The sequence below is a fragment of the Pelophylax lessonae genome (genome assembly GCF_965119305.1).
Source record: "Pelophylax lessonae genome assembly, chromosome: 1".
Taxonomy (NCBI): domain Eukaryota; kingdom Metazoa; phylum Chordata; class Amphibia; order Anura; family Ranidae; genus Pelophylax; species Pelophylax lessonae.
Genome location: NC_138768.1, coordinates 307279656 through 307306974, shown reverse-complemented (window position 1 = coordinate 307306974; position 27319 = coordinate 307279656). Strand labels below are relative to the sequence as shown.

The following is a 27319-nucleotide window of genomic DNA, read 5'->3' as shown; positions in this document are numbered from 1 at the left end:
TCTGGACTAGGCCCCTAGACACCCTATATCGGTTCACTGAACCTGAGATCATTCTGACAGGGCCTCCGCTGAGGTCAGGACAAGCCCATGGACAGCCTATTGGTTCACTGAATCAAAGATCAGTTTGACAGGGCCTCCGCTGAGGTCCGGACTAGCCCATAGACACCCTATTGGTTCACTAAACCTGATATTTTTCTGACAGGGCCTCCACTAAAGTCTGGACTAGCCCATAGGCACCCCATTGGTTCACTGAACCTGATATTCTGACAGGGCCTCCGCTGAGGTCGGGTCTAGCCCATAGACACAGACACCCTATTGATTCACTGAACCAAAGATCAGTTTGACAGGACCTCTGCCGAGGTCTGGACTACACCCTATTGGTTTATCGAACCAGAGATCAGTTTAACAGGGCCTCCACTGAGGTCAGGACTAGCCCATAAACGGCCTATTGGTTCACTGAACCTGAGATTATTCTGATAGAGGGCCACTGCTGAGGACTGGGTTAGACCACAGACAACTCATTGTTTCAATGAAAGAACCCTGAGCCCTTGTTCATACTGAATGTGGCTTTGAATTCGTTTATCTGAACTCGCACGATTTCAAAGCTGCATTTCAGTCGGACTTGGGGGCGACTTCAAAGACATCTGTTTAGCTTCATGCACAGATGTCTATTGAAATTTGCTCCCGAAGTTGCCAAAAGTAGTGCAGGAACTTCTTTTGGAAATCTTTGCGGGGGGCCGCAAAGTCGACGTTGCACTGATTGAGACTCTCCCATTGCTGGCAATAGGCTGTGATTTGACCTGTCAAATCACACCGATGTGAAGGGGGGCTGAAGTATATTTAAAAACCTAAAAAAAACAATCACAATGAATTGTGAAGAAAACCCTTTAATTACAAAATATTGTATGATGGAGATGCACGTACAATTGTTGTGCTTGAAATAAACCCATTACATATCCAGAGCACTGTCCCAAAACTACAGGTAAAATATTGAATTTCAAGTGGAGTAACCAAAATGAATCTTCTGCCACTACTGACATATTTTGGAATCTACTCCTTCATCAGGATCTCAGTGTCATTCCACTTGAAGATTGTCACTCCCAAGCATTTATTTTCTGGTGACTTTCTGTAGTTGGTAACCTGTGTACAGTATTTCAACCATATTATTTCTCAGGTGGATAATCATTCAAATGTTTTAGGCCAGTTGATCTTTTAGAGCAGTGGGCTGGATGCGGCCCTTTGCTTGCCTTTAGCCTTCTCTCAGGGAATCCTGCCACAGAAATAGTGCTATTCCTCACACTGATATACAGTTGTGCTCTTAAATTTACATACCCTGGCAGAATTCTATGATTTCTTGGCCTTTTTTCTGAGAATATGAATGATAGCACAAAAACTTTTCTTTCACTCATGGTTAGTGTTTGGCTGAAGCCATTTATTATCAATCAACTGTGTATACTCTTTTTAAATCATAATGACAACAAACTACCCAAATGACCCTGATCAAAAGTTTACATACCCTGGTGATTTTGGCCTGATAAACATGCACACAAGTTGACACAAAGGGGTTTGAATGGCTATTAAAGGTAACCATCCTCACCTGTTTGCTTGCAATTAGTGTGTGTGTGTGTGTGTGTGTGTAAAAGGTAAACGAGTTTAGCCCCGTACACACGTATTGATCACGTATTGATACACACGTATTGATCGTCGGCCGACTTTTGTCCAGGGCTGTCGTGTCTGTTGAAAACTGCAAAAGACTGCACACGAATTTTGTCGGCCAACAACAGCCGACTGCAGAAGTGATGTCATGTGATGGTTAACTTTCCTTGTCTTTTTTCTTTTCTGAGCATGCCCAGTCTTGCTAATCTGCTGTCTGTCGGCCGAAATCTGTACTGACTAGCGAACAATCGGCCGTTCTGGTGTTGGCCAACAAAAATTTTAATGCCTGCACAACAGATTCTGTTCGGCCGAAAATGCGCTGTCGGTTGTCGGAAGCATCATACTAACAAGCTGACAATCGGCCGATCGTTCGGCGGCCGAATATTTACGGCCGACAATCGGTACGTGTGTACGGGGCTTTTCTGGACTCCTGACAGACCCTTGCATCTTTCATCCAGTGCTGCAATCACTCAGTCATGGGGAAAGCAAAAGCATTGTCAAAGGATCTGCGGGAAAAGGTAGCTGAACTGTATAAAACGGGAAAGGGATATAAAAAGATATCCAAGGAATTGTTCAATCTCTAATCAAGAAGAGGAAAATAAGGGGTTCTGTTGAAACCAAACCACGGTCAGGAAGACCAACTAAAATTTTAGCCACAACTGCCAGGAAAATTGTTTGGGATGCAAAGAAAACCCCACAAATAACTTCAGGTGAAATACAGGACTCTCTGAAAACATGTGGTGTGGCTGTTTCAAGATGCACAATAAGGAGGCACTTGAAGAAAGATGGGCTGCATGGTCGAGTCGCATGAAGAAAGCCATTACTACGCAAATGCCACAAAGTATTCTGCTTACAATATGCCAAACAGCACAGACAAGCCTCAAACCTTCTGGCACAAAGTCATTTGGAGTGATGAGACCAAAATTTTAGCTTTTTGGCACCAACCATAAATGCTACACTTGGAGAGGAGTCAACAAGGTCAATGATGAAAGGTACACCATTCCTATTGTGAAACACAGAGGTGCCTCGCTGATGTTTTGGGGATGTGTGAGCTACAAAGGCACAGGAAATTTGGTCAGAATTAATGGCAAGATAAAAGCAGTATGTTATCAAAAAAATCCTGGAGCAAAACTTGCATTCATCAGCCCGGAAGCTGCACATGGGACGTGCTTGGACTTTCCAATATGACAATGATCCTAAACACAAGGCCAAGTTGACCTGTCATTGGCTACAGCAGAATAAAGTGAAGGTTCTGGAGTGGCCATCTCAGTCTCCTGACCTCAATATCATTGAGCCACTCTGGGGAGATCTCAGACGTGCAGTTCATGCAAGACAGCCCAAGAATTTACAGGAACTGGAGGCTTTTTGCCAGGAAGAATGGGCAGTTTTACCATCTAAGAAGAGAGAGCCTCATCCACAAATACCACAAAAGACTTCAAGCTGTCATTGATGTTAAAGGGGGGAAATACACGGTATTAAGAACTGGGGTATGTAAACTTTTGATCAGGGTCATTTGGGTAGTTTCTGTTGTCATTATGATTTAAAAAGAGTAAACACAGTTGATTGCTAATAAATGGCTTCAGGCAAACACTAACCATGAGTGAAAGAAAAGTTTTTGTGTTATGCTTCATATTGCCTGAAAAATGGCAAAAAAATCATAAATTCTGCCAAGGTATGTAAACTTATGAGGACAACTGTAAATGTTGAAACATTTATTTCACTGACAATACCGATGGGGCGCTCTCCCTCTCCCGGGCACCACCGATGGAGCGCTCTCCCTCTCCCGGGCACCACCGATGGGGCGCCCTCCCTCTCCCGGGCACCACCGATGGGGCGCTATTCGTCTCCCGGGCACCACCGATGGGGCGCTCTCCCTCTCCCGGGCACCACCGATGGGGTGCTCTTCCTCTCACGGGCACCACTGATGGGGCAAAAATTCTCCTCCTACCGACCACAGGTGTTGTGTCATATTTTTTTTACTCCCACTGACCACAGTCTGGCCACCGCTAAAGTCTGAAGACAGTAAACTGGCCCTTTGTTTAAAAAGTTTGGAGACCTCTTGTTTTAGAGCATTGATATCAAGTAAAGGGGACCTTTCACTGAAATGTAAGATCTGCTTATGTGGCTGCCCTCCAACCCCTGCTGTCAAAACACTCCATTGCAGAATTAAAAAAAAAAAAAAAAAAACTTTTAGAGAAAATTGTAAAAAAAAGATTAACCATACTCCCAGGCTTCCGATGGGCTTGCCTGGGCAAGGTGACATTAGCAGGTCTTCTTATTGGATCCTGAGAGAGTTGAGAACCCCGAATCTTGTGAGGACAGTCACCTGTACAGTGCTGTAGCTTCCTCTCACAGGAATTAGGAATATTTAAAGCAAGTTTACTGGCGTGCAATTGATATACATTCGGTTTCCTATCAGAGATGATGAATAGTGGCACCATCGTTGCTGGGGGAAAAAAAAGAAAAACCCAATGCATGTGTGAATTCAGAAGACTAAGAAGGGCACAGAATTTCAACATTTAAAGCTGACTGGAGTTACTCGATCTTCTGCTCCCTCAGACTGTTCCACACTATTAAACTGGTATCTGCAGCCTTTTCTCCCTACACTCCGGCGGTCAGATGCCATATCAAGTAATTAAGACCAGCGTAGAGCCCATAACCCTGTATTAGATGTGAGAACACAAGGAACAGTCCACCGCTAGAGCATGAGGGAGGGCCGCCTGGTGGGGGAGCTGAGGATCGGGTAAGAAAATTAGTTTTTTTCTTTTCCCATCCCCTAAAGGTAAACAAGCACCTAACCATTGCAGTGCGGGCACAGCCCCTCTACAAGGAAGGGTTTTTATATTTACTGGAGTTGGGCTTTAAAGGAAAGCTGGCAGCATATTGCCCATATTAGATAGAAACCACTAGCAAAATGTTGGCTTTTTCATATGAAAATAAGTAGCTTCCTTTTACTCATAAAGGACCTATATCGTATAAAAAAAGTTGTGGGATACTCTTGATCTAGACCAGGGATCTCCAAACTACGGCCCTCCAGTTGTTCAGGAACTACAATTCCCATCATGCCTAGTCTTGTCTGTGAATATCAGAGTTTTGCAATGCCTCATGGGATGTGTAGTTCTGCAACAGCTGGAGGGCCGTAGTTTGAGGATCCCTGATCTAGACCTTCTTTTTTGAAAGCTGGGGAAAAAAAAAAGGCAAAACAACTGAGCCTTCTTGCATGTGCTTGCCGACCAGGCTTTTTCTGGCACTTTGTTTACAAGTTTAAATTTGTATTTTTTGCTAGAAAATTACTTCTATCCCCAAACATTATGATTTTTTATTTATTTTTAGCAGAGACCCTAGGGAATAAAATGGGGACCGTTGCAACTTTTTTATATCACACAGTATTTGCGCAGTGGTTTTTCAAAAACACACCTTTACATACATTATATACATTTTGTATAATGTGAAAGATGTTATGCCAATTAAATAGATAGTTACGCATGCTCCTGGAATGGCAACAAACTACGCTATTTCAAAATCTTCAAGGCGACACTTTAGCGCCGGTTCACACTACTGCGACGCTACTTCCCGGGGCGACCTCTGAGATCGCGGTGCGAGCAGCGCGCCGCGACCTCGGAGCGGCCGCCACGGACTTCATAACATTGAAGTCTATGGCGGTCGCCTCCTGGTCGCCCCAAAGAAGCTCCGGACCCTTTTTCTAGGTCGGAGCAACTTGTGTGGCTCCTATTAGAACGGGTCCGCAGCTTCCCTATGGGAGGCGACCTGTGAGGCGACCAGGTCGCCTCACAGGTCGCCCTAGTGTGAACCGGGGCTTAAACGCCTTTACAGATTACCTGTTTATAGTTACAGAGGTCTAATGCTGGCCATACACTAGCCGAAAAATCGTTTGAAAATCTGTCGTTTGGTCTGATCATTTGTTTTTTGTCCAGTTAATGGGCACAAATAGAAAATCGTTTTTAACTTTTCAGAGCCGAAAAATCAAAGGAACAGTTTGGAAAATTCTGCTGAACGAAGGATAGATTGAAAGGTTAATGTGTTTCTCGGCCGAACTGTTTGCACTAGGCATATGTGACAAACTGAATGAAAAATTGAATTTATTTATGTCCATTGAACGATTTATCGTTTGAAATTTGGTCTTTACATAATGGCATGATAGTCTGCTCTCACGGCCGATTTTTCGTTTTTTCGAAAAGGAGTTTGAACGATTTTTCGGCTAGTGTATGGCCAGCTTAACTGTAGAATTATTGCTCTCACTCGAACACTCGCGGCGATACTGCATGTGTGATTTAAATACCGTTTACATATGTGTTCGCGTTTGCGCACAAGCATGGAGGGATGAGGACACTTTACTTTTTATTTTATTTTGTTTTATTTTTACTCTGTCCCTTTTTTTTTTTTTTTTTGATCAATATAAAAATTTCTTGTAATAAACATAAGGTTAAGGTTGACAGATCCTCTTAATGGAGAGGTCTGGGGTCAAAAAGACCCCAAATCTTTTCTTTACCTTTACAAGCAAAAGATCAAAAATCCTTTTCCAGCCTGGACCGGAAGTGAAGTCATGTGACGTTCAAGGCTATAGAGTCCATCAAAGAGTATTAAGTCTTTGGTCGCCTATAGGAGCAGCTGGCCACATCATTGGATCGTCTCTCGGGCAAACCGACGGAAAAGATAATCGCAAGAAACACAAGCAAGTACACATATTTTGGGGGGGGGGGGGGGGGGGGCTCATAAGCTGCCCGGACAGGTTTCATAAAAAAGCTGGCTGCCTGCTGAAAAAATTGGTACTGGGATTATGGCTGATATCTTTATCCATAATCTCGGTAAACTACTGGCAAACCTCAACATATACAATATATTACCAAAAGTATTGGGACGCCTGCCTTTACACGCACATGAACTTTAATGGCATCCCAGTGCTAGTCCGTGGGTTTAATATTGAGTTGGCCCACCCTTTGCAGCTTTAACCACTTCATCTCTTCTGGGAAGGCTGTCCACAAGGTTTAGGAGTGTGTCTATGGGAATGTTTGACCATTCTTCCAGAAGCACATTTGTGATGTGTGGGAGAAGGCCTGGTTTGAAGTCTTCGCTTTCATTTATCCCAAAGGTGTTCTATCAGGTTGAGGTCAGGACTCTGCAGGCCAGTCAAGTGCCTCCACCCCAAACTCGCTCATCCATGTCTTTATGGACCTTGCTTTGAGCACTGGTCCAAATCATTTGTTGGAGGGGAGATTATGGTGTGGTTATGGTTTTTTTTTTTTTTTTTTATTTATTTATTTTTTTCAGGGGATGAGTTTGGTCCCTTAGTTCCAGTGAAGGGAACACTTAAGGCGTCGGCATACCAAGACATTTTGGACAATTTCATGCTCCCAACTTTGTGGGAACAGTTTGGGGACGGCCTCTTCCTGTTCTGACATGACTGCACACCAGTGCACAAAACAAGGTCCATAAATACGTGGATGAGTGAGTTTGGGGTGGAGGCTCTTGATCTACAGAGTTTCCTGACCCCAACCCAATAGAACATCTTTGGGATCAATTCTAGCGGAGACTGCAAGCCAGGCCTTCTCATCCAACATCAGTGCCTATTCACAAATGTGCTTCTGGAAGAATGGTCAAACATTCCTATAAGAAACACTTCTAAACCTTGTGGACGGCCTACCCAGAAGAGTTGAAGCTTTTATAGCTGCAAAGGGTGGGCCAACTCAATATTGAACCCTACAGACTAAGACTGAGATGCCATTAAAGTTCTTGCGCATGTAAAAGCAGCCGTCACAATACTTTTGGTAATATAGTGTTTATCGGTATTGCGGTCGGCAAGTGGTTAAATAGCAAAAGCCAAGGTGCCTTATTTTAATATGAAACGGCCATCTTTTCAAACTGTATTCAGAACCACACTTTATTTATTTTGAAATTTTGTAAAATGAATCGATAATAAAGCCGACCATTTCGTCTTCATATTGACAGTAATGAATGAAAGGGCAACAAACATGCACGTTAGAGGTTCTTTCTTTTTATTTCTGATTAGGTATATCATTCTATTCCAGCTTGAATGTTTTGCAAAATAAGTGATAAGTTTGGGTGGAGGATCTGTTGCTGTAGCCATAGTTTTATCTAATCCTGTCTCTCCCCTTCTGACCTTGTCTCTGTTTTTTTTCCTGTTGAATGGGGGTAGCGTAGCTTCTCTCCTTCCTGTAAAGTCAGCTGACCGCTTGGAAGAACGATTCCCTGTTCATTTCACTGACATTTTGCCTCTCCTTACAGCTAGGTGTGAAAGCCCAGAGCAAACATGACAGACTCGAAGTATTTCACAACCACCAAGAAAGGTGAGGGGTTTTGGGAGGTCTGAAATGGAAAAAGTGTTTTGTTTGGAAATTGCTGCAGACTCTAAGTTTATATTTCACACTTGCAGGTGAGATCTTTGAGCTAAAAGCAGAACTGAACAGCGACAAGAAGGAAAAGAAGAAGGAGGCTGTAAAGAAAGTCATTGCCTCTATGACTGTGGGGAAAGATGTCAGGTGAGTAGGAGGTGTACCATTTCACCATGCTTCTGGTGTAATTGAAGATGGCTGATGAGGTCTGGTGTTCTGCATGGTTTCATCCAGTGAATGAAGAATAGTTTCCACTCTGGCTGATTAGTGGAAAATGGAAGAGGTTTCTTAGTCTGAACAGTTGACTTGGCTTTTACTAACATCCAGTTGTCAGTCACTGCATACGTGATTGACTGACTATGCTAAGTCAGCCATTTCGGTAAACGGTGATCTGCTAATTTCAATTTTCTTCTTCAGCAGACTCGTATTGGCACCAAATGTCAAATTTTCCTAAAGTGGCATTAAACCTAAAAGTAATCTATTGCAGCTTACCAAGCTTTTTATCCTTCTTTTTTTTTCAACTCACGATCCAGCCAGTAAGTCTGATATTGTTTAGCTTCCTCTGCCGCTTTTGCTGGACAGCTTAGTCTGTTAGTTGGAGGTTTGGGACAAACCATTTAACACTACAGGAATGCTTAAAATGATCAGCTTTTTATTTATGTAGAACAGACATGTCCAATCTGCGGCCCGGAACCGCAGGCAATGCGGCCCACTGCCCCCTGACAATTTTTTTTTGCTCAGGAGGAAGGAAGTCGAGTCGGGGGCACGGCCACAGAGGCTGCTTCGGAGGGGATCATCCACTAGTTGTGTTAAATTAGTGCTGGGAGGAGGGGGGGGGCGCGGCAGCACAGGAGGGCGTGGTGGCATTTTATTACTTGTATACCTTAACTATAGTATATATTATATATGTGGCCGAGAAAATATCTCTACACTCAATGTGGCTCAGAGAAGCCAAAAGGTGGGACACCCATGATGTAGAAGCTTTATCCCAGCTGAAGAAACTGTTTGCTGTAACTGCTTGAAGCGTGTTAGCTGGAGTTTAGCCTTTAAGCAGAACTAAACCCACACATTTGAAGTGGTTCTAAAGGCAGAATGTTTTTTAACTTAATGCACTCCCTGCATTAAGTAAAAAAACCTTCTGTGTTCAGCTCCTCCACACCTCCCCCCCCCCTCCTCCCAAATACTTACTGAACCCAATCTGAATCCAGCAATGTGCCCGTGAGCAGCTGTTCCCTCTCTCTCCTTGGTGGCCATGGAGGCAGCAGGGGAACCATTTCCTCGTGCTGCTGTCAATAGCAGCCTGTGAGGAGAGAGCAGAGGGCAGGGGCCGAGCCACGCTGTGTGTGTCCACCCCTCTGCCCGAGAGCAGCAGCTCTCTCTCCTCTCTGGAGATTGAGGAAGCAGTGGGAGCCATTGGCTCCTGCTGCTGTCAGTCACAGCCAGTGACGAGAAAGGGCAACAGGTGCAAGCTGTGCTGTGTGTCAATGGACACACAGCACAGCTAGGGATCGAGCCCTCACAAGTGCTCTCATAACAAGTGGCTTGCTATAGGTGGTCTCGGAGGGAGTGGAGCCAGTGGAGGACCCGAGAAGAAAGGGATCGTGGCTGCTCTGTCCAAAACTCTTGCACAGAGCAAGTAAGTATAACATGTTTGTTATTTAAGAAAAAAATACCCCAGACTGATAATACAGCTGTGTGAGGGTGTCTCTGTTGTGCCTCCATCCAGAGTGTATTATTGGCCGGCTCAACAGATGGAAAAACAAAATGGGTAAAAAAGAAGTAATAAGCTGCATTATACTACGTTTTTGGTTTAAAAGGGAAGGTTTCCTAAGTTATACTGACCATTTAGGAATGTTAATTGTTCAGTATTCTGAAATCTTGACCTTTTCTCTTGAATTCCACCTGCAAGATATTGCATACTTCCGAGCATGTGAGGCCGCCTAAGCACTTCTGTGCCCACGAGACTCATAGCTGTATACCTGCAATGTGAGATCTAAGACACGGTTACCTCTGACTATTAGTGCCTAGCAAGATTAACTGCAGGTAGCCCACAGGCAATACTGGTGACTATTAACTAAATAATTCAGTTGGTGTGTATTTTTGTCTTGTTTTCCTTGTGTACGTCACTTTGTATTTCTTAATGCACAGTATAATGTAGTTTTGCTCATGTGACAGTGCCCTCTTCCCTGATGTTGTGAACTGCATGCAGACAGATAACTTGGAGCTGAAGAAGCTGGTTTATTTGTATTTGATGAACTACGCTAAAAGCCAGCCTGACATGGCCATTATGGCTGTAAACACTTTTGTAAAGGTAAGTTTGTTCGATGTAAAGGTCTCTTTAATGTGCTTAAATAACTAGCCCATACTATTCTGTAACTTTTACCAGTAAAATCCCTATTTACATATAGGCATAGAAGGAAGAACTGAAATGTGCAATACCTTTGTTGTAGCTGCACATTATCTTCTAAAATGTTGCTAAATCTCTGCATTTAACTATATAAAAGTATCCTAAATAAGGCCGAACATCTGGCTTTGTCATAAGCATATGCAAACTAACTGAACTGAACTTGTCCTATTTGTTCCCATTTCATTTTTTAAATATACTTTCTCTGTCGCTCATTGACAGACGTAGTCTTTTTGATTCACAAGAACTGGGTTATGTTGTCTCCGCAGGAGCAGGACTAGGCAGAAAGAAAAAACGTTCTGGCTCCACCTTAGGGGCAGTCCCTGAGGGTATATCCTCCCTCTCTCTGCTACAAGGCATCAGTTTTTTTCTGCCTAGACGATCTCCTGCTTCATGCAGAGTCTCCTCAGACCCTGCTACAAAACATAGAAATTACTATAATTTCTTTACAGGAATTCGGGTGGCTGGTGAACCAGCAAAAGTCATTTCTGGTTCCCACCCAGAGGCTCGAATATCTGGGTCTAATTCTAGACACAGTCAGGTCAAGAGTTTTCCTTCCGGTAGGGAAACTCCGGAAGATTCAATCAGCAGTCCAGTTGTTACTATCCAACAGCTGGTCTTCTCTTCGAACTTGCATGAGGGTTCTGGGGTTGATGGTGGCTTCCTTCGAAGCAGTCCCATTTGCCCAGTCCCATACCCGAATTCTTCAGCAAGAGATTCTTCTCAGATGGAATCGGAATCCGGAATCCCTGGACAATCGGATCCGATTGAGCAAACAGACCAGAGAGTCTCTGGTCTGGTGGCTTCGGTCTCCGATGCTCAGCCAGGGAAAGTCATTTCTGCCAATATTTTAGACGATGGTGACCACGGATGCCAGTCTATCCGGATGGGGAGGAATTCTCGGTCAGTTATCTGTCCAGGGACTTTGGTCCCTGGAAGAATCCAGGTTGCCGATAAATGTATTGGAACTGAGAGCGATCAGACTTTGTCTGATTCACTGGACCGAGCAGCTCCAGGGCAGCCCGGTTCGGATCCAGTCGGACAACGCCACGGCCGTGGCTTATGTCAATCACCAGGGGGGCACCAAGAGTGTCCGAGCGGCCAAAGAAGTGGCTTGCATTCTTTGCTGGGCGGAACGATTTGTTCCAGCTATCTCTGCGGTGTTCATTCCGGGGGTGGAGAATTGGCAGGCAGATTATCTCAGCCGTCAGACTCTGGATCAGGGGGAATGGTCCCTCCATCCAGAAGTTTTCCACCAGTTGTGCCTACGGTGGGGCACCCCGGATGTGGATCTGTTGGCATCACGATTCAACAGGAAAGTACAGAGATTCGTGGCTCGCTCCTGCGATCCTCTAGCAGAGACCGCAGACGCACTGATCGCCCCGTGGGGGCAATACCAGCTAATGTATGCCTTCCCTCCTCTCGGGTTACTGCCAAGACTTCTTCGCAGGATAGAGGAGGAAGGAATTCCAGTAATCCTGGTAGCTCCGGACTGGCCTCGCCGAGCGTGGTACGCCGACGTGGTCAGACTGGTGGAGGACGTCCCGTGGAGACTTCCTCTCAGGGAGGACCTACTGTCTCAGGGACCGATCTTCCATCCTGCTTTACGATCGCTGGCTTTAACGGCCTGGCTATTGAGACCCAGGTGCTGAAGGACAAGGGATTGTCAGCTTCAGTTATTCCTACTCTAGTTAAAGCAAGGAAAGCGACTTCCAGAAAGATTTATCATCGTACATGGAAGTCCTACATTGCATGGTGTGAACCTCTGGGGTTCCGTCCACGGTCTAATTCGGTTAGTCGAATATTAGCTTTTCTGCAACAAGGGGTTGAGCAGAAACTGGCCTTGAGCACTATCAAGGGTCAGGTCTCAGCATTAGCTATCTTCTTTCAGAAGCCTTTGGCTACTCATTCCTTGGTGCGGAATTTCATCCAGGGGGTGCGACATCTGGCTCCGCCAGTGCGCGCGCCGTTACCACCCTGGGATCTTAATTTAGTATTGTCGGTTCTTCAGAAACCTCCCTTTGAAGATATTAGGGAGATTCCTCTACCTACGTTGTCCCAGAAGGTGGCCTTCTTGGTGGCTATCACTTCTGCACGCAGGGTGTCAGAACTGGCCGCTTTATCTTGTCGCTCCCCATATCTGGTGGTTCATAGAGATAAGGTGGTTCTTCGTCCGAATCCATCCTTCCTACCAAAAGTGGTTTCAGAATTTCATCTGAATGAAGAAATTGTATTACCTTCCCTGTGTCCTAAGCCCAGTCATCCTCGGGAGTTTGCTTTACACTCCTTGGATGTGGTCCGGGCGATCAGGGTATACTTGAAAACGACAGACTCGTTTCGCAAGACGGATTCACTTTTTGTGATCCCGGATGGACCCAAAAAGGGGTTGCCTGCATCTGCCGCGACTATTTCCAAATGGATCAGACAGACGGTGGTACAGGCTTATTCTATTAAGGGTCGGGAGCCCCCGTTCCCTGTTAAGGCGCACTCCACTCGGGCACTTAGTGCGTCATGGGCCTTTCGCCATCAGGCGTCAGTGGTCCAGGTGTGCAAGGCGGCTACCTGGTCGTCGGTGCATACCTTTACAAAACATTATAAAGTTGATGTAATGGCATCGTCTGATGCCTCGTTTGGCCGCAAGGTTTTGCAGGCCGCCATTTGAGGAGACCAGTGGTCTGCCTCGAGGGTTTTTTTCCGTTGGAAATTTTCATTTGAGTCTCATTCTTTGTTTATAATGAGCCTTTAAAAATTCTAGTTTGGCACCATTTGGGCCTTCTAGATTGGATTTTGATTTCGGTCAATCCCACCCCTCATTTGTGGCACTGCTTCTGGATGTCCCAGTTCTTGTGAATCAAGAAGACTACGTCTGTCAATGAGCGACAGAGAAAATCGGATTTTTGTAAGATCTTACCGTAAAATCCTTTTCTCTTAGCTCATTGACAGACGTAGTACCCACCCCTCTATCATTGAGTTGGGTTGGGTTAAATTCTCTGTTGCTGCTTTGTGACAGAACTGATGCCTTGTAGCAGAGAGAGGGAGGATATACCCTCAGGGACTGCCCCTAAGGTGGAGCCAGAACGTTTTTTCTTTCTGCCTAGTCCTGCTCCTGCGGAGACAACATAACCCAGTTCTTGTGAATCAAGAAGACTACGTCTGTCAATGAGCTAAGAGAAAAGGATTTTACGGTAAGATCTTACAAAAATCCGATTTTAACAATACACTTATCATTTTAAAAAGTGTTCTGTTATATCTGTGTGAAAAAAAACCTTGTTGAACCTGTCAGATGTCCACTAAGCTTGAATGTTTCTGAGCAATGTCAGCTCACCTCTGAACTACAGAACGCCTCCTCCTGTGGTATGTAGGTGAGAAAAGGGGGATGTCTTCTATGGTCCTAGCACTCTTTCTGTCTTAGTCTGACAACACTACTCCTCCATGGATATAGTGCATTGTTGTCGCCCTAGGACAAGAAATGATCAGTGTGTGATCCTGCCAGTAACAGTGCATTTGTAGGTTCCTGTGCACGCTGCAGTGTTATCTTAATCTGTGTTTATCAGCCGGATCATCAGGTAAAAAAATTAGGGGAAAAAGCCTTTAGAAATAGTACAGCCAGACTGAAGCCAGCTGTCGGCTTATGTCACAGCCGGTCCGGGCTCGGGCCTGAGTGCGACAAGTTGAGATCTGCCCGCATGCCTGGACCGGCACCTGTCTCGGCCTCCTAATGAGCCGCTTAGAGCCTGAGCCGGCTGCTCTTGGCCCCTCCACAGCCCAGCGCTCCAGTAAGAATATGGGGGCTGGGGAGGTTGAGTAGAGAGCTGATGACTGTCAACACAGGTGTAAAGGCTAGCTTATATGAAAAGTTGGGCATTGATTTTTGAAAACAAACTACTTACGTGGATCCAGCAATGGCCTGATGCTGCATCTGTCCCCCGCCGGCTCTAAGACTGAGAACGGAGTGATTAAACAACGCTGATCGCTCGGTTCTCAGAGCTCCTTAAGCAGAGAGCTGGTGACTGTCAGTCACCGATCTCTGGTCACGGAGCTCTGAGAATTGAGCGATCAGCGGTGTTTAATCGCTCGGTTCTCAGTCATAGAGCCAGCAGGGAACAGATGCAGGATCCACCTAGGTAAGTATAATTTTCTTTTGAAGAAAAAAAAAAAAAAGCCCAACTTCTCTTTTAAGCTACCCTTTACACCTGTTCTAAGAGAAATATGATGGTTGTCTGTAGCTTGAATATTTTCAGTCGCTGGCTCAGAACAAGCATGCAGCATTTGAATCTGGGAATATTGAATACATTGGATCTCCATGACAAGAGGCCGACAAGCATTTTTAGAAGGAAAACCAGCAGTGGTGGCATACATATTCCCCAGTACAATTTTTTATTGTAAATATTATTGTATTTGTATTATTATTATTATTATTATTATTTCCTTTAGGACTGTGAAGACCCCAACCCTTTAATCCGTGCTTTAGCTGTACGCACTATGGGTTGTATACGTGTGGACAAAATCACAGAGTATCTTTGTGAACCACTTCGTAAGTGCCTGAAAGATGAGGACCCATATGTGCGCAAGACAGCAGCAGTGTGTGTAGCCAAACTGCATGACATCAATGCTCAGCTAGTGGAAGACCAGGGTTTCCTGGACACATTGAAAGATCTCATCTCTGATTCCAATCCAATGGTTAGTACTTTTTCTGTGTAACTGTGTATATTATAAAAACATACCTTGGCATGTACAGAGTGTTTATTGTTTCCATCTTGTTCTAGGTTGTGGCTAATGCAGTAGCAGCTCTCTCAGAGATTGCTGAATCTCACCCAAGTAGTAACTTATTGGACCTGAATCCTCAGTCAATTAACAAGCTGCTGACTGCTCTAAATGAATGTACTGAATGGGGTCAGATCTTTATTTTGGACTGTTTGGCAAACTATATCCCCAAAGATGATCGTGAAGCCCAGAGGTAAAGAATTAAAGTGATGTGTCATGCCAGGGAACATTGTTAGCAAGTTGAAGGGTGAATTTGACACATGCATGAACACCAAAACCACAATTTCTGATTATGTGTAATGCATTATGAAAAACATATGTCCAGCTGAAACTTTTTTTTTTTCCTTTTGTTTGGATAGAGTGGGGATGGGTTTGAATCCCCAACATGTTTTTACTACTATATCGTGGGCTTCATTTAGAAAGATTTACCCTCACGTCCTATCCTGCTGACCACTTTTTACCAGATAGGTGAAATCCTTGTTAGCATTACTCTTTTAACACAGGTTTAACTCCAAAAGGTGTAAAAATCCAGCAGGATACTTCTTGATCTATACAAAACAAGAAAATGTTTTGTGCTTGACATATACTTTAAAGGGCATGGTTAAATTGAAACACAGGACATTTCTTAAAAACATGGAACTGCTGAAAAAGCTAAATGTAGCCAGGTAAAACCCTTGAGACCTTCAGACCTATGTAACTCTGCCAACCCTCTGCTATTCATTATGATGGCTGACAGCGCAGCTTTTGGGTAAATCATTCTACATCTGTATTGTGTCACAGAAACTTTGCCTTTTGGTTATTTTTTTTTGTTGGCTTACACCTGCACAGTTATATTATGCTGATGGGGGGGGGGGGGGGGGGCTAGCAACCACTCTCCTTGTGTGTTATGGCAGTCGGTGCTTATAGGAAGTTAGGAAGTTACCCAGAAAGAATATAGATTTTTATTTTATTTTTTTTAACATTGCATGTAATACAGTTATTACCAACAGTGCTTTAGCAGATGTGTTCTTTATTATTATATGTTGTTGCTGTCTTTAGAAAAAACATGAACTATTTATTGTTAAAGGTGATTGGAGACCTAATCTATGGTCATGACCAAATCCTTCGGCTACAATTTTTTATGTTTCCAACAGTGTATGTGAACGAGTTACACCGCGCCTTTCGCATGCAAATTCAGCTGTGGTGCTGTCAGCAGTGAAGGTGTTGATGAAATTGATGGAGATGCTGTCCAAAGATTTAGACTATTATGGGACATTATTGAAGAAACTGGCCCCTCCTTTGGTCACACTGCTTTCTGCTGAGCCTGAATTGCAGTATGTGGCGTTGCGTAACATTAACCTCATTGTGCAGAAACGGTAAGATGTGTTCTCCTAAGCTGAACAGCATTATAAGTGCTTGCTGTAAACTAAAAGCTGATGCTCATTCTGTTGTGCTATGTTTTTTCACAGACCTGAGATCCTGAAGCATGAGATGAAAGTATTCTTTGTTAAATATAATGACCCGATTTATGTTAAACTAGAAAAGCTTGATATCATGATCAGGCTGGCATCGCCTGCAAATATTGCACAGGTTAGTAAAACTGCTATTGCCTTACTGTCAAGACGATCGCATGAAAAAGGAAGCTTTATTTTAAAAAGCTTGCATAGTTTTTAATTTTATATGTACAACAGAACAGCCATATTTGCACATTACATGTGCAGGTTATGCTTCCTGCTTTGTTGTGGTGCAGATAGATTTGATTTACTGTTTATCTCCATCAGTTCGAATCTCATTTAGTTCTGATATACTAAAACCAATATATGGCTATGATGCTACTCTCTACTTTAGTTTAATCTGCTTATATTTTACCTTCCCTGATTCCTTCTTTTATCCCTCATCCACATGCTGATGTGCTGCATTGCGGGCATATCATGGAGAGTAGGGTGTTGTACATAGCTTCCTGAAACATCACAACACCCTGCCTCAGAGCTCCTCTTCGGAGCCTGGGCCCTGATAAAAACATTGGGCTAGCTCTTATGCAAATATTAAAATGCCTTGATAGGTGGGTCTTTGTCTGTAGATATTCAGCCTGCTCTAGATAACATCCACATGTGATACTGAACCATGATTGAAAGAACGCCAACAAAAATTTAAATAGAAAAAGATGGGGCTTTGCGGGCCAGTGGGAGTAGAAGGATCAGACACAAAATTTATAAAACCATATAACATTTTATTAGTTGCGAAAGTAAAATAATAAAATGTTATATGGTTTTATAAATTGGTTTTGTGTCTGATCCTTCTACTCCCACTGGCCCGCAAAGCCCCATCTTTTTCTATTTAAATTTTTGTTGGCATTCAATAGGGGTAAGGGCCTAAACTACACGGCAACCTTTTGCATGATTGAAAGAAGCAGGCAGGAGACAGGCTAGGGAGGATGTCCTTCAGCCTGTAAATGAGGTGGGCTCTATCTCACTTACTACAGCTTCCAATGCACACTGTAAGCAGTTTCATAAAGGAGCAGAACCTGTGCAATTGTGCAAAACTAAAGATAAGGCTGTAGTTCTGCTTTAAAGGAGAAGTATGAACTTAAAAAACATTTATACTAACCTAGGTGGATGCAGCATCGATCCCATGCTGCATCTGTCCTCTGCCGGCTCTGCACTGAGAACTGAGCAATCAAACACTGAGGATCCCTCTTCTCTGCCCCTCTAGTGCTCACTGGAGCATTGGGCTGTGGAGGGGATGGGAGCAGCTGGTTCTGGCTCTCGGTGGATTGCTGAGTGGCTGAGCCAGGTGACGGTCCAGGCACCTGGGTGGATCTTGACTATATGGTCCCAAGCCTGGACCGACTGAGTGACTTTAGTGTGCTGCCGGCTGAAAAACGAGTCACAGGAGTGCAGAACAAACTGCACTCCTGTGACCTACAGAAGAAGTATAGCCAAAATAGCTTTGGCTATACTTCTCCTTTTAAGAGAGCTGTATTATTACAGTGAAATATAGATCTTCTGGTAGTATTCACAAATCGGCATATTTAATGCAGTAATGAGACAATATTGTACAGCAAGCATGTAACAATGTGAAAGTGACATTATAAATTATTCAGTGGTAAATATTCTAATAAAACAACTAGATTCCTACCAAAAATGAACTCTAATCTCCTACATAATACTGCATATACTGCACATAGTTGATATAAACCAATCAGTCATAACTTTATGGCCATTCACTAGTAAATTGAATAACCTTGATTATCTCATTACAATGGCATCTGAAAGTCGGCAGGGTATATTGGGTAGCAAGTAAACATGTTGTCCCTGAAGTTGATTTGATAAAGCAGGAAAAAATAGGCATTGCAGTTTTTTGTGTATGGGGCTGTATAGTTGCAGACCAGTCGGAGTGTCCATACTGAACCGCTTCCACAGCCAAAAGCGCCTTTGATGAGCTTGTAAACATCAGAACTGGACTACAAAGCAATGGAAGAAGGTGGTCTGATCTGATGGATCATGTTTTTTCTTTTATATCATGTGAATGGCTGAGTGCGTGTGCGTCACGTACCTGGGAAAGAGATGGTACCAGGATGCAGTATAGGAAGAAGGCAAGCTGGGGGAGGCAGTGTGATCCTTTGGGCAATATTCCTTGACATGTATCCCCTATCTAAACTTTTGTGGGTATGTGCAGGGCAGCAGAGGTTATGATTAAAGGATAAGTCCACCCTAACACTGAAATCCCTGCATCTATAGATCTCCACGATCCAACACTAACCTATCTAGCCCTGTAAAGAAGAAATCAGTATAAATACCTTTTTTGAAGCCTATCCGACTTGATCAGGTGGTCCGTTTTCATCCGATCTCTCATAGAGGAGAGTGGGGATCTGACAGGTCTGTCTCTGCAAAGTAAGCGGAGACGGACCTGTCATCCGCCTGCTCAGCGGGGATCGGCGGATCGATCCCCGCTGAGCAGGCAGATGATATAGAGTTTGAGGTAATGACTTGCCCTCCAAATTCTCCAGATCTCAATCAAATCCAACATTTGTGAAATGTGCTGAAAAAATAGGTCCAATCCATGAAGGCCCCACCTCACAACTTACAGGAATTAAAGAATACCACAGCATACCTTCAGATGTCTAGTGGATTCCATGCCTCACCATGTCATGGTTGTTTTGGCAATAAAAGGGAAATCTCTTTGGTGTGTGGTCATAAAGTTATGGCTGACCAGTATATATTGGCTAATAAAAGTTCTGTTCCATTTGTAGGTTCTTGCAGAATTGAAGGAATATGCCACTGAAGTGGATGTGGACTTTGTAAGGAAAGCTGTAAGAGCAATTGGACGCTGTGCCATTAAAGTTGAGGTAACTCATTTCAATTGTCTTTCTAAATGATATGTTCTTTGTAGTGCTCATAAAAAATTCAAAAAAAGAATTATTATTAGTTAATAATCCTGTTTATTTTCCCTCTCTAGCAATCTGCAGAACGCTGTGTTAGTACACTACTGGATCTTATTCAGACCAAAGTGAATTATGTGGTCCAAGAAGCTATCGTAGTGATCAAGGACATTTTTAGGAAGTATCCAAACAAGTAAGTCTCTCTTGTCAAGCAGACCCCTTATTTCTCATTTTTTTTTTTTTAGAACATCTGCTGTTAAATGTATTTTCTCTTTCGTTCATTGACGGACACAGCTCCTGATGATTCTTCTTAACCATTGGGTTATACTGCTCCCTACAGGAGTAGGACAGTAGGCAGAAAAAAGTTTGACTACGCCTGTAGGCAGTCTCAGGGGGTATATACCCACTCTCAGCTTCTGGCCGACAGCACCCACATTACGAGGGAGCGGTGCCCTGCCCTGAGCTGTATCCGATCTTTTCCTGGTGTGGTAAATAGCTGTCCCCCGCCACCCCTGTAGGGTTTTGGGGTGGAAATTGGCCCCTCCCTGGGATGGTTGGACCCCGGGTTCCCCTCCCTTCCCCCTCAGCCCCTCTAAAATGTCGGCCACTGTGGGTCTTTTGGCCCCCTCCCCAGGTGAGGTGATGAGCTGGCTTTGCCACATTCTCTTAAAGAGGTTGTATACTCGAAAAGAGAAAAAAAAAAAAAACAATCCCTGCAGGACATTATGAAATACTTTCCTTAGAACGAAGCCCCGACACGGTCATCTTGAGAACACTGAGGGCGCCGTCATGTTCCCTCGGCGGCTCCGGCGCTGTGGGTGGCCGGAGCCGCGATGAATTCACATGCGCGGTAGTTTCACTTTCCGGCAAGGCCCAGCAAGGAGCTCTAAAGGTCCGCCAGACCTTCAGAGCGCATGCGCCGCTGACGTCAGCGGCTGCATGCAGGTTGAATATCTCCTAAACTGTGCAGGTTTAGGAGATATTAATTGTACCTACAGGTAAGCCTTATTATAGGCTTACCTGTAGGTAAAAGTCAAATAAAGGAGTATACTACCGCTTTAAGAGAGGGCTGGTTGCAGTTGCTGCTGACCAGGGTTTTCCTGGTGGGCAACGGGGGGTTGAGCAGAGTTCCCTGTCATCCTGGGGGTTGGTGACTAGGGCTCCCTGCGGCGGTTGTTGGGCTGGGGGAGCGGATGTTTTTACCATCTGCGGGTATGCAACTCACGCGGCCGGATCCGGGCAAAAATGTAGGCCGTAGCTTTGCGGCCTACTCGTTGGACCCTATGTGAGGCGGCCCATGTGAGGATGGCTGAAGCCACTGCCTCCTGTTTGGGCATCCGCCTTCCCCTCTGCTGCCCCTGGGTGGTCGGCTCCGCTGGGGCTCGCGTCCTGGCAGCCGGGTGCCCTCAAAAATTTAGGCTGCGGTCTACTAGGCTATGCGGCCGAGTCGGGCACCGCCGTTTGGGGCGGCCCCAGTGTGTGTAGCTGAAGCCCCCACTCTACCTTTGGGCATCTGCCGGGCTGAGGATCCGTGCAATTGTGGCTGAGTCCCCACAAAAATTTATGCCATGGCTTGAGGCCTGCTGGTCCATATGGTCAGCTTGGCACCTCCCTTGGACCGGGTGGCGCTGTGGGGGCGCTTCATTTTTAATGACAGTCTTGCTGCCATCATTGTCTGGGGCACCTGCCTTGTTTTAGCGAGGGTTCCCTGCCTGCGTGTCCGTGTCACAGCGGGCGGTGCCATTTTAAGGGGGCTATGTCCTATTATGTTCTCTATGGAGGGCTCGGAGGGTGACCCTCTTGTTTTTTGCGGGCTCCAATTGGTGGTCCATTTGTGGACCCATGGCCGGCGTCCCCTTTACGTAATCGCAGTGGGCGGCCTCCCCAGATTTTGTTTTCAGTATAATATAGTTCAGAATATGGCGACATTACTGGGTCTGTGGCCACGCACCCTGAGTGCTCAGTTAGTGAGGATGATTCCTCTGCTCCTTTAGCCGCGCTTAAATAGACACTGGTGGATGCATTGTTTGTGTCAGTGAAACTTTAAAAATGGAAGTTGCGGCTGATGCCCTGTCAGAGGCATCGGTTTCTTTTGATACCCATAGGCAATCCAAAGCGGCGAGAATGTTCTTCTTTCTGCTTACCTTGACAACCTTGTCACAAACAGTGGGGTTGTCCAAAACGCAGAACGTTTTCAAGGGTTTTTTACTCCAACCGCTTTACAGTCCCCAGGAAGGAAGGCAAGATACGTCCAATTTTGGACCTCGAGGCGCTAAGCTGCTTTGTGTGAGTGTAGAAGTTCCGCATAGAGTCCATTCACATGGTAGTGGCGTCCCTACATCAGGGAGATTTCTTCTCCCTTCTTTCGCAATCAAGGATGCCTACCTGCACATTCTAATATGTGCTGGTTGCCAGCGCGTCCTCCGTTTTGCCTTGAATGAGGAGCGTTATCAGCTTGTGGCACTGACCTTTGGTCTCATCTCCGCACCTTGGGTCCTCACAGGAGTCTTGGCCCAGGTGCTGGCATTGTTTGAGCGGGGATCGTGGTTCTGGGGGTACCTGCTCTGATGGACTACTGGAGATTGCTCTGCGAACTCTGAGGGAGTTCGGTGGGATCCAGAACATTCAGGAGTCTGCTTTGGTTCTGTCCACAAAAAAATGGTTTATCTGGGTCTGACTCTGGACTCGGCCTTAGCCAGAGTGTTTCTTCCTCAGGAAAAACTCCAGACATTGCAGGAGGCAATTCAGCTTCTGTTGTTCAGTAGACGGTTATCCCTCCGGGCTTGCATGCGCGTGCTGGGCTTGATGGTATCAAACCTCGAGGCAGTCTGTCTGCTCAGTTCCACACAAGATCTCTGCTAAAGAGATTCTGGTGAAATGGGTCAAGGATCCACAGTCTTTAGAGGTGGCTTCGCTCTCTGGCACTTCAACAGGGAAAATCCTTCTCCTCCTGTGTTGGACAGTTGTCTCCACGGAAACCAGCCTGTCTGGGTGGGGAGGCGACCTCAGCACAGACTTGCTCAGGGGGTCTGGACTCTCTGGCAGAGCCCAGACTGCTGATTAGTGTACTGGAACTCCGAGTGATCAGACTTTGTCTGGCTCATTAGACAGTCGTCTTCAGGGGTGTCCGGTACAAATTAATTTGGACAATGCCACGACCGTGGTCTATGTCAATCACCAAGGGGGTACAAGAAGTGTCCTGGCGTTCTAAGGTGGGCTGACTGATTTGTTCCAGCCCTCTCAAACTTCTGCAATGACTCCGGTGCAGGATTCAGGCAGAAGGGATTCCGGTCATTCTAGTGGCTCCAGACTGGTCTCGCCGGTCTTGGTTTGCCGATCTGGTACAGCTGGCCGCTGGTGCTCCTTGGGAACTTCCTCTCAGGGAGGATCTGCTGTCCCAAGGACCAATCTTCCATCCTGCTTTATGGTCGCCGGCTTTTAATGGCTTGGCTGTTGAACGCCAGGTACTGAAGGGTGGAGGTTTGTTTGAATCACTGGTAAAAGCTTGGAAATCTGCCTCTAGAAAGCTGTACCATCATACGTGGCAGACGTACATTGTGTGTATGAGTCTCTTGGGGTTCATCCTTGCTCCTTCTCAGTGAATTGGATCTTCACCTTCCTTCAACAGGGGGCTGAACAAAAATTGGTCTTGAGTACCATCAAGGGTTAGGTATCTGGTTTTGACTGTCTCTTTCCAACGACCTCTGGCCACACACTCCCTGGTGCGTACCTTTTCTTCAGGGTGTCCGACATTCGGGGTCCGTTGCCGCCCTGGAATCTTAATGTGGTGCTTTCAACTCTACTGAAGCTTCACTTTGAAAATATTCAGGAGGTTTCCCTGCTTACGTTGCCCCAGAAGGTGGCCTTCTTTGGTGGCTATCACCTCTGCTTGCAGGGTGTTGGAACTGACGGCGTTATTCTGTTGTTCACCTTATGGTGCTTCACAAGGATATGGTGGTGCTTTGCCTCTGTCTGTGATTCTTTCCTAGGGTGGTCTCTGACTGTCATTTGAATTAAGACATTGTGTTGCCTTCCCTGTGTCCCAGGCCTAAACATTTGAAGGAAATTGCCTTGCATGTCTTGGTTGTGGTCCGGGAAATGAGGGTGTACCCGGCAGCTACAAAGTCTTTTAGAAAGTCAGACTCTCTATTTGTGCTCACGGATGGACCTCACAAAGAGTTGTCCGCTTCTTCTGCTACCATTCCCAGATGGATCAGACAGACGGTGGTTCAGGCCTATTGGATCAGGGGTTAGGTTCCTCCTTTCCCTGTTTAGGTGCACTCTACTAGGGCGCTTAGTGTATTCTGGGCTTTCCATCTTCAAGCGTCAGTGACGCAGGTTTTGCAGGGCAGCCACCTGGTCGTCGGTGCACACTTTTACAAAGTTTTCTGTGAAGTGGTTGTGTTGGCATCTGCAGATGCTGCTTTTGGCCGCAGGCTGTTGTTTGGAGGACCTGGTTCTCTTTGAGGGTGTACAGTGCCTTGCAAAAGTATTCACCCCCCTTGACTTTTTACCTATTTTGTTACATTACAGCCTTAAGCTCAATGTTTTGTTAATCTGAATTTTATGTGATGGATCAGAACACAATAGTCTAAGTTGGTGAAGTGAAATGAGAAAAATATATATATAGAACTATTTTTTAGAAATAGAAAACAGAAAATTGGCATGTGCGTATGTATCCGCCCCCTTTGGTATAAACCCCATAAAAAGCTCTGGTGCAACCAATTACCTTTTAGAAGTCACATAATTAGTGAAATGATGTCCACCTGTGCAATTGAAGTGTCGCATGATCTGTCCTTACATATACACACCTTTTTTGAGGCACCACTAACAAAACACTGCCATGAAGACCAAGGAACTCTCCAAACAAGTAAGGTACAATGTTGTTGAGAATTACAACTCAGGGCTAGTTTATAAAGAAAAAAAAAAAAAAAAAATCCAAATCTTTGATTAACCCCAGGAGCACCATCAAATCTATCATAACCAAATGGAAATAACATGGCACAACAGAAACCTGGCAAGAGACGGCCGCCCACCTAAACTCACAGACCGGGCAAGGAGGGCATTAATCAGAGAGGCAGCACAGAGACCTAAGGTAACCCTGGATGAGCTGCAGAGTTCCACAGCAGAGACTGGAGTATCTGTACATAGGACGACAATAAGCCGTACGCTCCATAGAGTTGGGCTTTATGGCAGAGTGGCCAGAAGAAAGCCATTACTTTCAGCAAAAAAAACAAAATGGCACGTTTTGAGTTTGCGAAAAGGCATATGAGAGACTCCCAAAATGTATGGACTAAAAATTGAACTTTTCGGCCATCAAAGAAAATGCTATGTCTGGCACAAACCCAACACATCACATTACCCAAAGAACACCATCCCCACAGTGAAACATGGTGGTGGCAGCATCATGCTTCTGTGCGTGATTTGAGGCTAGGATGGAGGTTCACTTTTGCAGCAGGACAATGACCCCAAACACACTGCTAAAGCAACACTTGAGTGGTTTAAGGGGAAACGTGTAAATGTGTTGGAAGGGCCTTGTCAAAGACCAGTCCTCAATCCAATAGAAAATCTGTGGTCAGACTTAAAGATTGCTGTTCACTAGCGCAAACCATCCAACTTCAAGGAGCTGGAGCAGTTTTGCAAGGAGGAATGGGCAAAAATCCCAGTGGTAATATGTGGTAAGCTCATAGAGACTTATCCAAAGCGACTTGGAGCTGTGATTGCCGCAAAAGGTGGCTCTACAAAGTATTGACTTTAGGAGGTGAATAGTTATGCATATTGACTTTTTCTGTTATTTTGTTCTATTTGTTGTTTGCTTCACAATAATAAAAAGAAAAAGAAAACATCTTCCAAGTTGTGGGCATGTTCTGTAAATTAAATGATGCAAATCCTCAAATAATCCATGTTAATTCCAGGTTGTGGGGCAACAAAACATGAAAAATACTTTTCCAAGGCACTGTATTGTTTTTCAGGTGAGCTCCAGTTGTTTAAGGTTGAGCTCTAGGTTACCTGGTTGGCTATGGTTAGCCTTGGGAAGTTTTTTTCTGATGTTTTCCCACCCCTCATGTTTAACACTGCTTTGGAATGTCCCAATGGTTAACCACTTGCCGACCACCCCACGCAGATTTACTGTGGCAGGGTGGCTCGGCTGCACAAAATCACATAGATCTACGTGATTTTGTGTGCGCAGTCCCCACGGCGATCGTCAGAGAAACTGACAGAAGACCCGCCTGCTTTTGTAAACAAAGCAGGTGAGTCTTCTGTCACACAGGCAGAGAGAGATCAGGAGTTTCAGCTAAGCTGAAACCCCTATCTCTCTATGCCTGTCAAAGAGCCCCACCCAGTGAGTAAGCACCGTTGGGCATACATTAACCCCTTTGATCACCACCAGTGTTAACCCTTTCCCTGCCAGTGTCATTTATACAGTAACAGTGCATATTATTTAGCACTGATCACTGTATTAATGTCACTGGTCCCCAAAAAGTGTCAAAAATGTCAATTGGGGGTCTGACCTATCCGCCGCAATGTCGCAGTCCAGCTAAAAATTGCTGATCGGCGCCATTACTAAAAAAAAAATAAATAAATAAATAAATAAGTCCAAAAATCTATCCCGTGGTTTGTAAACGCTATTAAATTTTGCGCAAACCAATTAAAATACGCCTTTTGGGATTCTTTTTTTTACCAAAAACGTAGCAGAATAAAAATTGGCCTAAACTGATAAAAAAAATATTTGATTTTTTTACATTTGTTTTTTTTTTTATTGGGAATGTTTTATAGCAGAAAGTGAAAAATATTATGGTTTTGGTTTTTTTTGACAATTGTCGCTCTTTTTTTGTTTATAACGCAAAATTTAAAAACCGCAGAGGTGATCAACTCTATTTGTGGGGACAAAAAGGACATCAATTGTATTTAGGTACAGCGTTTCACGACCACGCAATTTTTCGTTAAAGTAACGCAGTGCCGAATCGCAAAAAACGGCCTGGTGATTAAGGGGGTAAAACCTTCCGGAGCTGAAATGGTTAAGAATCAGGAGCTGTGTCCGTCAATGAAAGAGACTTACCATAAAATTAATTTCTCTGATGTTCATGACACAGCACCCACCCCTCTGTGGAGTTGGCTTTCTTCTGACACTGCTTGTAACAAAACTGAGTGCCTATAGCTGAGAGTGGGAGTATACCCCCTGGGACTGCTCATAGGCGTAGTCCAAGCTTTTTCCTGCCTAGTGTCCTACTCCTGTAGGTGGCAGTTTAACCCAATGGTTAAGAAGAATCAGGAGCTGTGTCTGTCAATGAACATCGGAGAAATGAATTTTAGTTAGTCAAAAATCCCATATTTTTTTTATTATTGCACACCCAAATACATTTCTTTTAACCCTTTGTAGTTATTACAGACCTTGTGAGTCCACATTATCAATAGGAAAAATAAGCATAACTTGAATGATATTTGTAGATTTTTTTGTTAACGCCTTTTCTTTTTATAGATATGAAAGTGTTATCTCTACATTGTGTGAGAACCTGGACTCACTGGATGAGCCAGAGGCACGAGCAGCCATGATCTGGATTGTGGGGGAGTATGCCGAGCGCATTGACAATGCTGATGAGCTGCTGGAAAGTTTCTTAGAGGGTTTCCACGACGAGAGTACACAGGTGAGACATTTTACCTGTACCTGAAATAGACCATTAACCTACTTTCCAAACAAGATTCCATAAAAGAATGCCCCAGGTTGCAGGACCCCCAGAGCCATGCTACACGGATTAAAATCAC

The 27319-nt window shown here is 44.7% G+C and overlaps 1 protein-coding gene across 1 annotated transcript in view; it reads left to right on the top strand.

The window, feature by feature from the left end:
• AP1B1 (adaptor related protein complex 1 subunit beta 1) overlaps positions 1-27319 on the top strand; it is a 46492-nt gene that overhangs the window by 4466 nt on the left and 14707 nt on the right. The window contains exons 2-11 of the mRNA XM_082259638.1: positions 7921-7982; positions 8069-8174; positions 10203-10338; positions 14866-15111; positions 15198-15388; positions 16329-16550; positions 16644-16764; positions 19427-19522; positions 19633-19748; positions 27036-27201. Of these exons, the coding sequence (XP_082115764.1) occupies positions 7946-7982; positions 8069-8174; positions 10203-10338; positions 14866-15111; positions 15198-15388; positions 16329-16550; positions 16644-16764; positions 19427-19522; positions 19633-19748; positions 27036-27201 (1437 nt within the window). The 5' untranslated portion in view covers positions 7921-7945. The remainder of the gene's footprint in view (positions 1-7920; positions 7983-8068; positions 8175-10202; positions 10339-14865; positions 15112-15197; positions 15389-16328; positions 16551-16643; positions 16765-19426; positions 19523-19632; positions 19749-27035; positions 27202-27319) is intronic.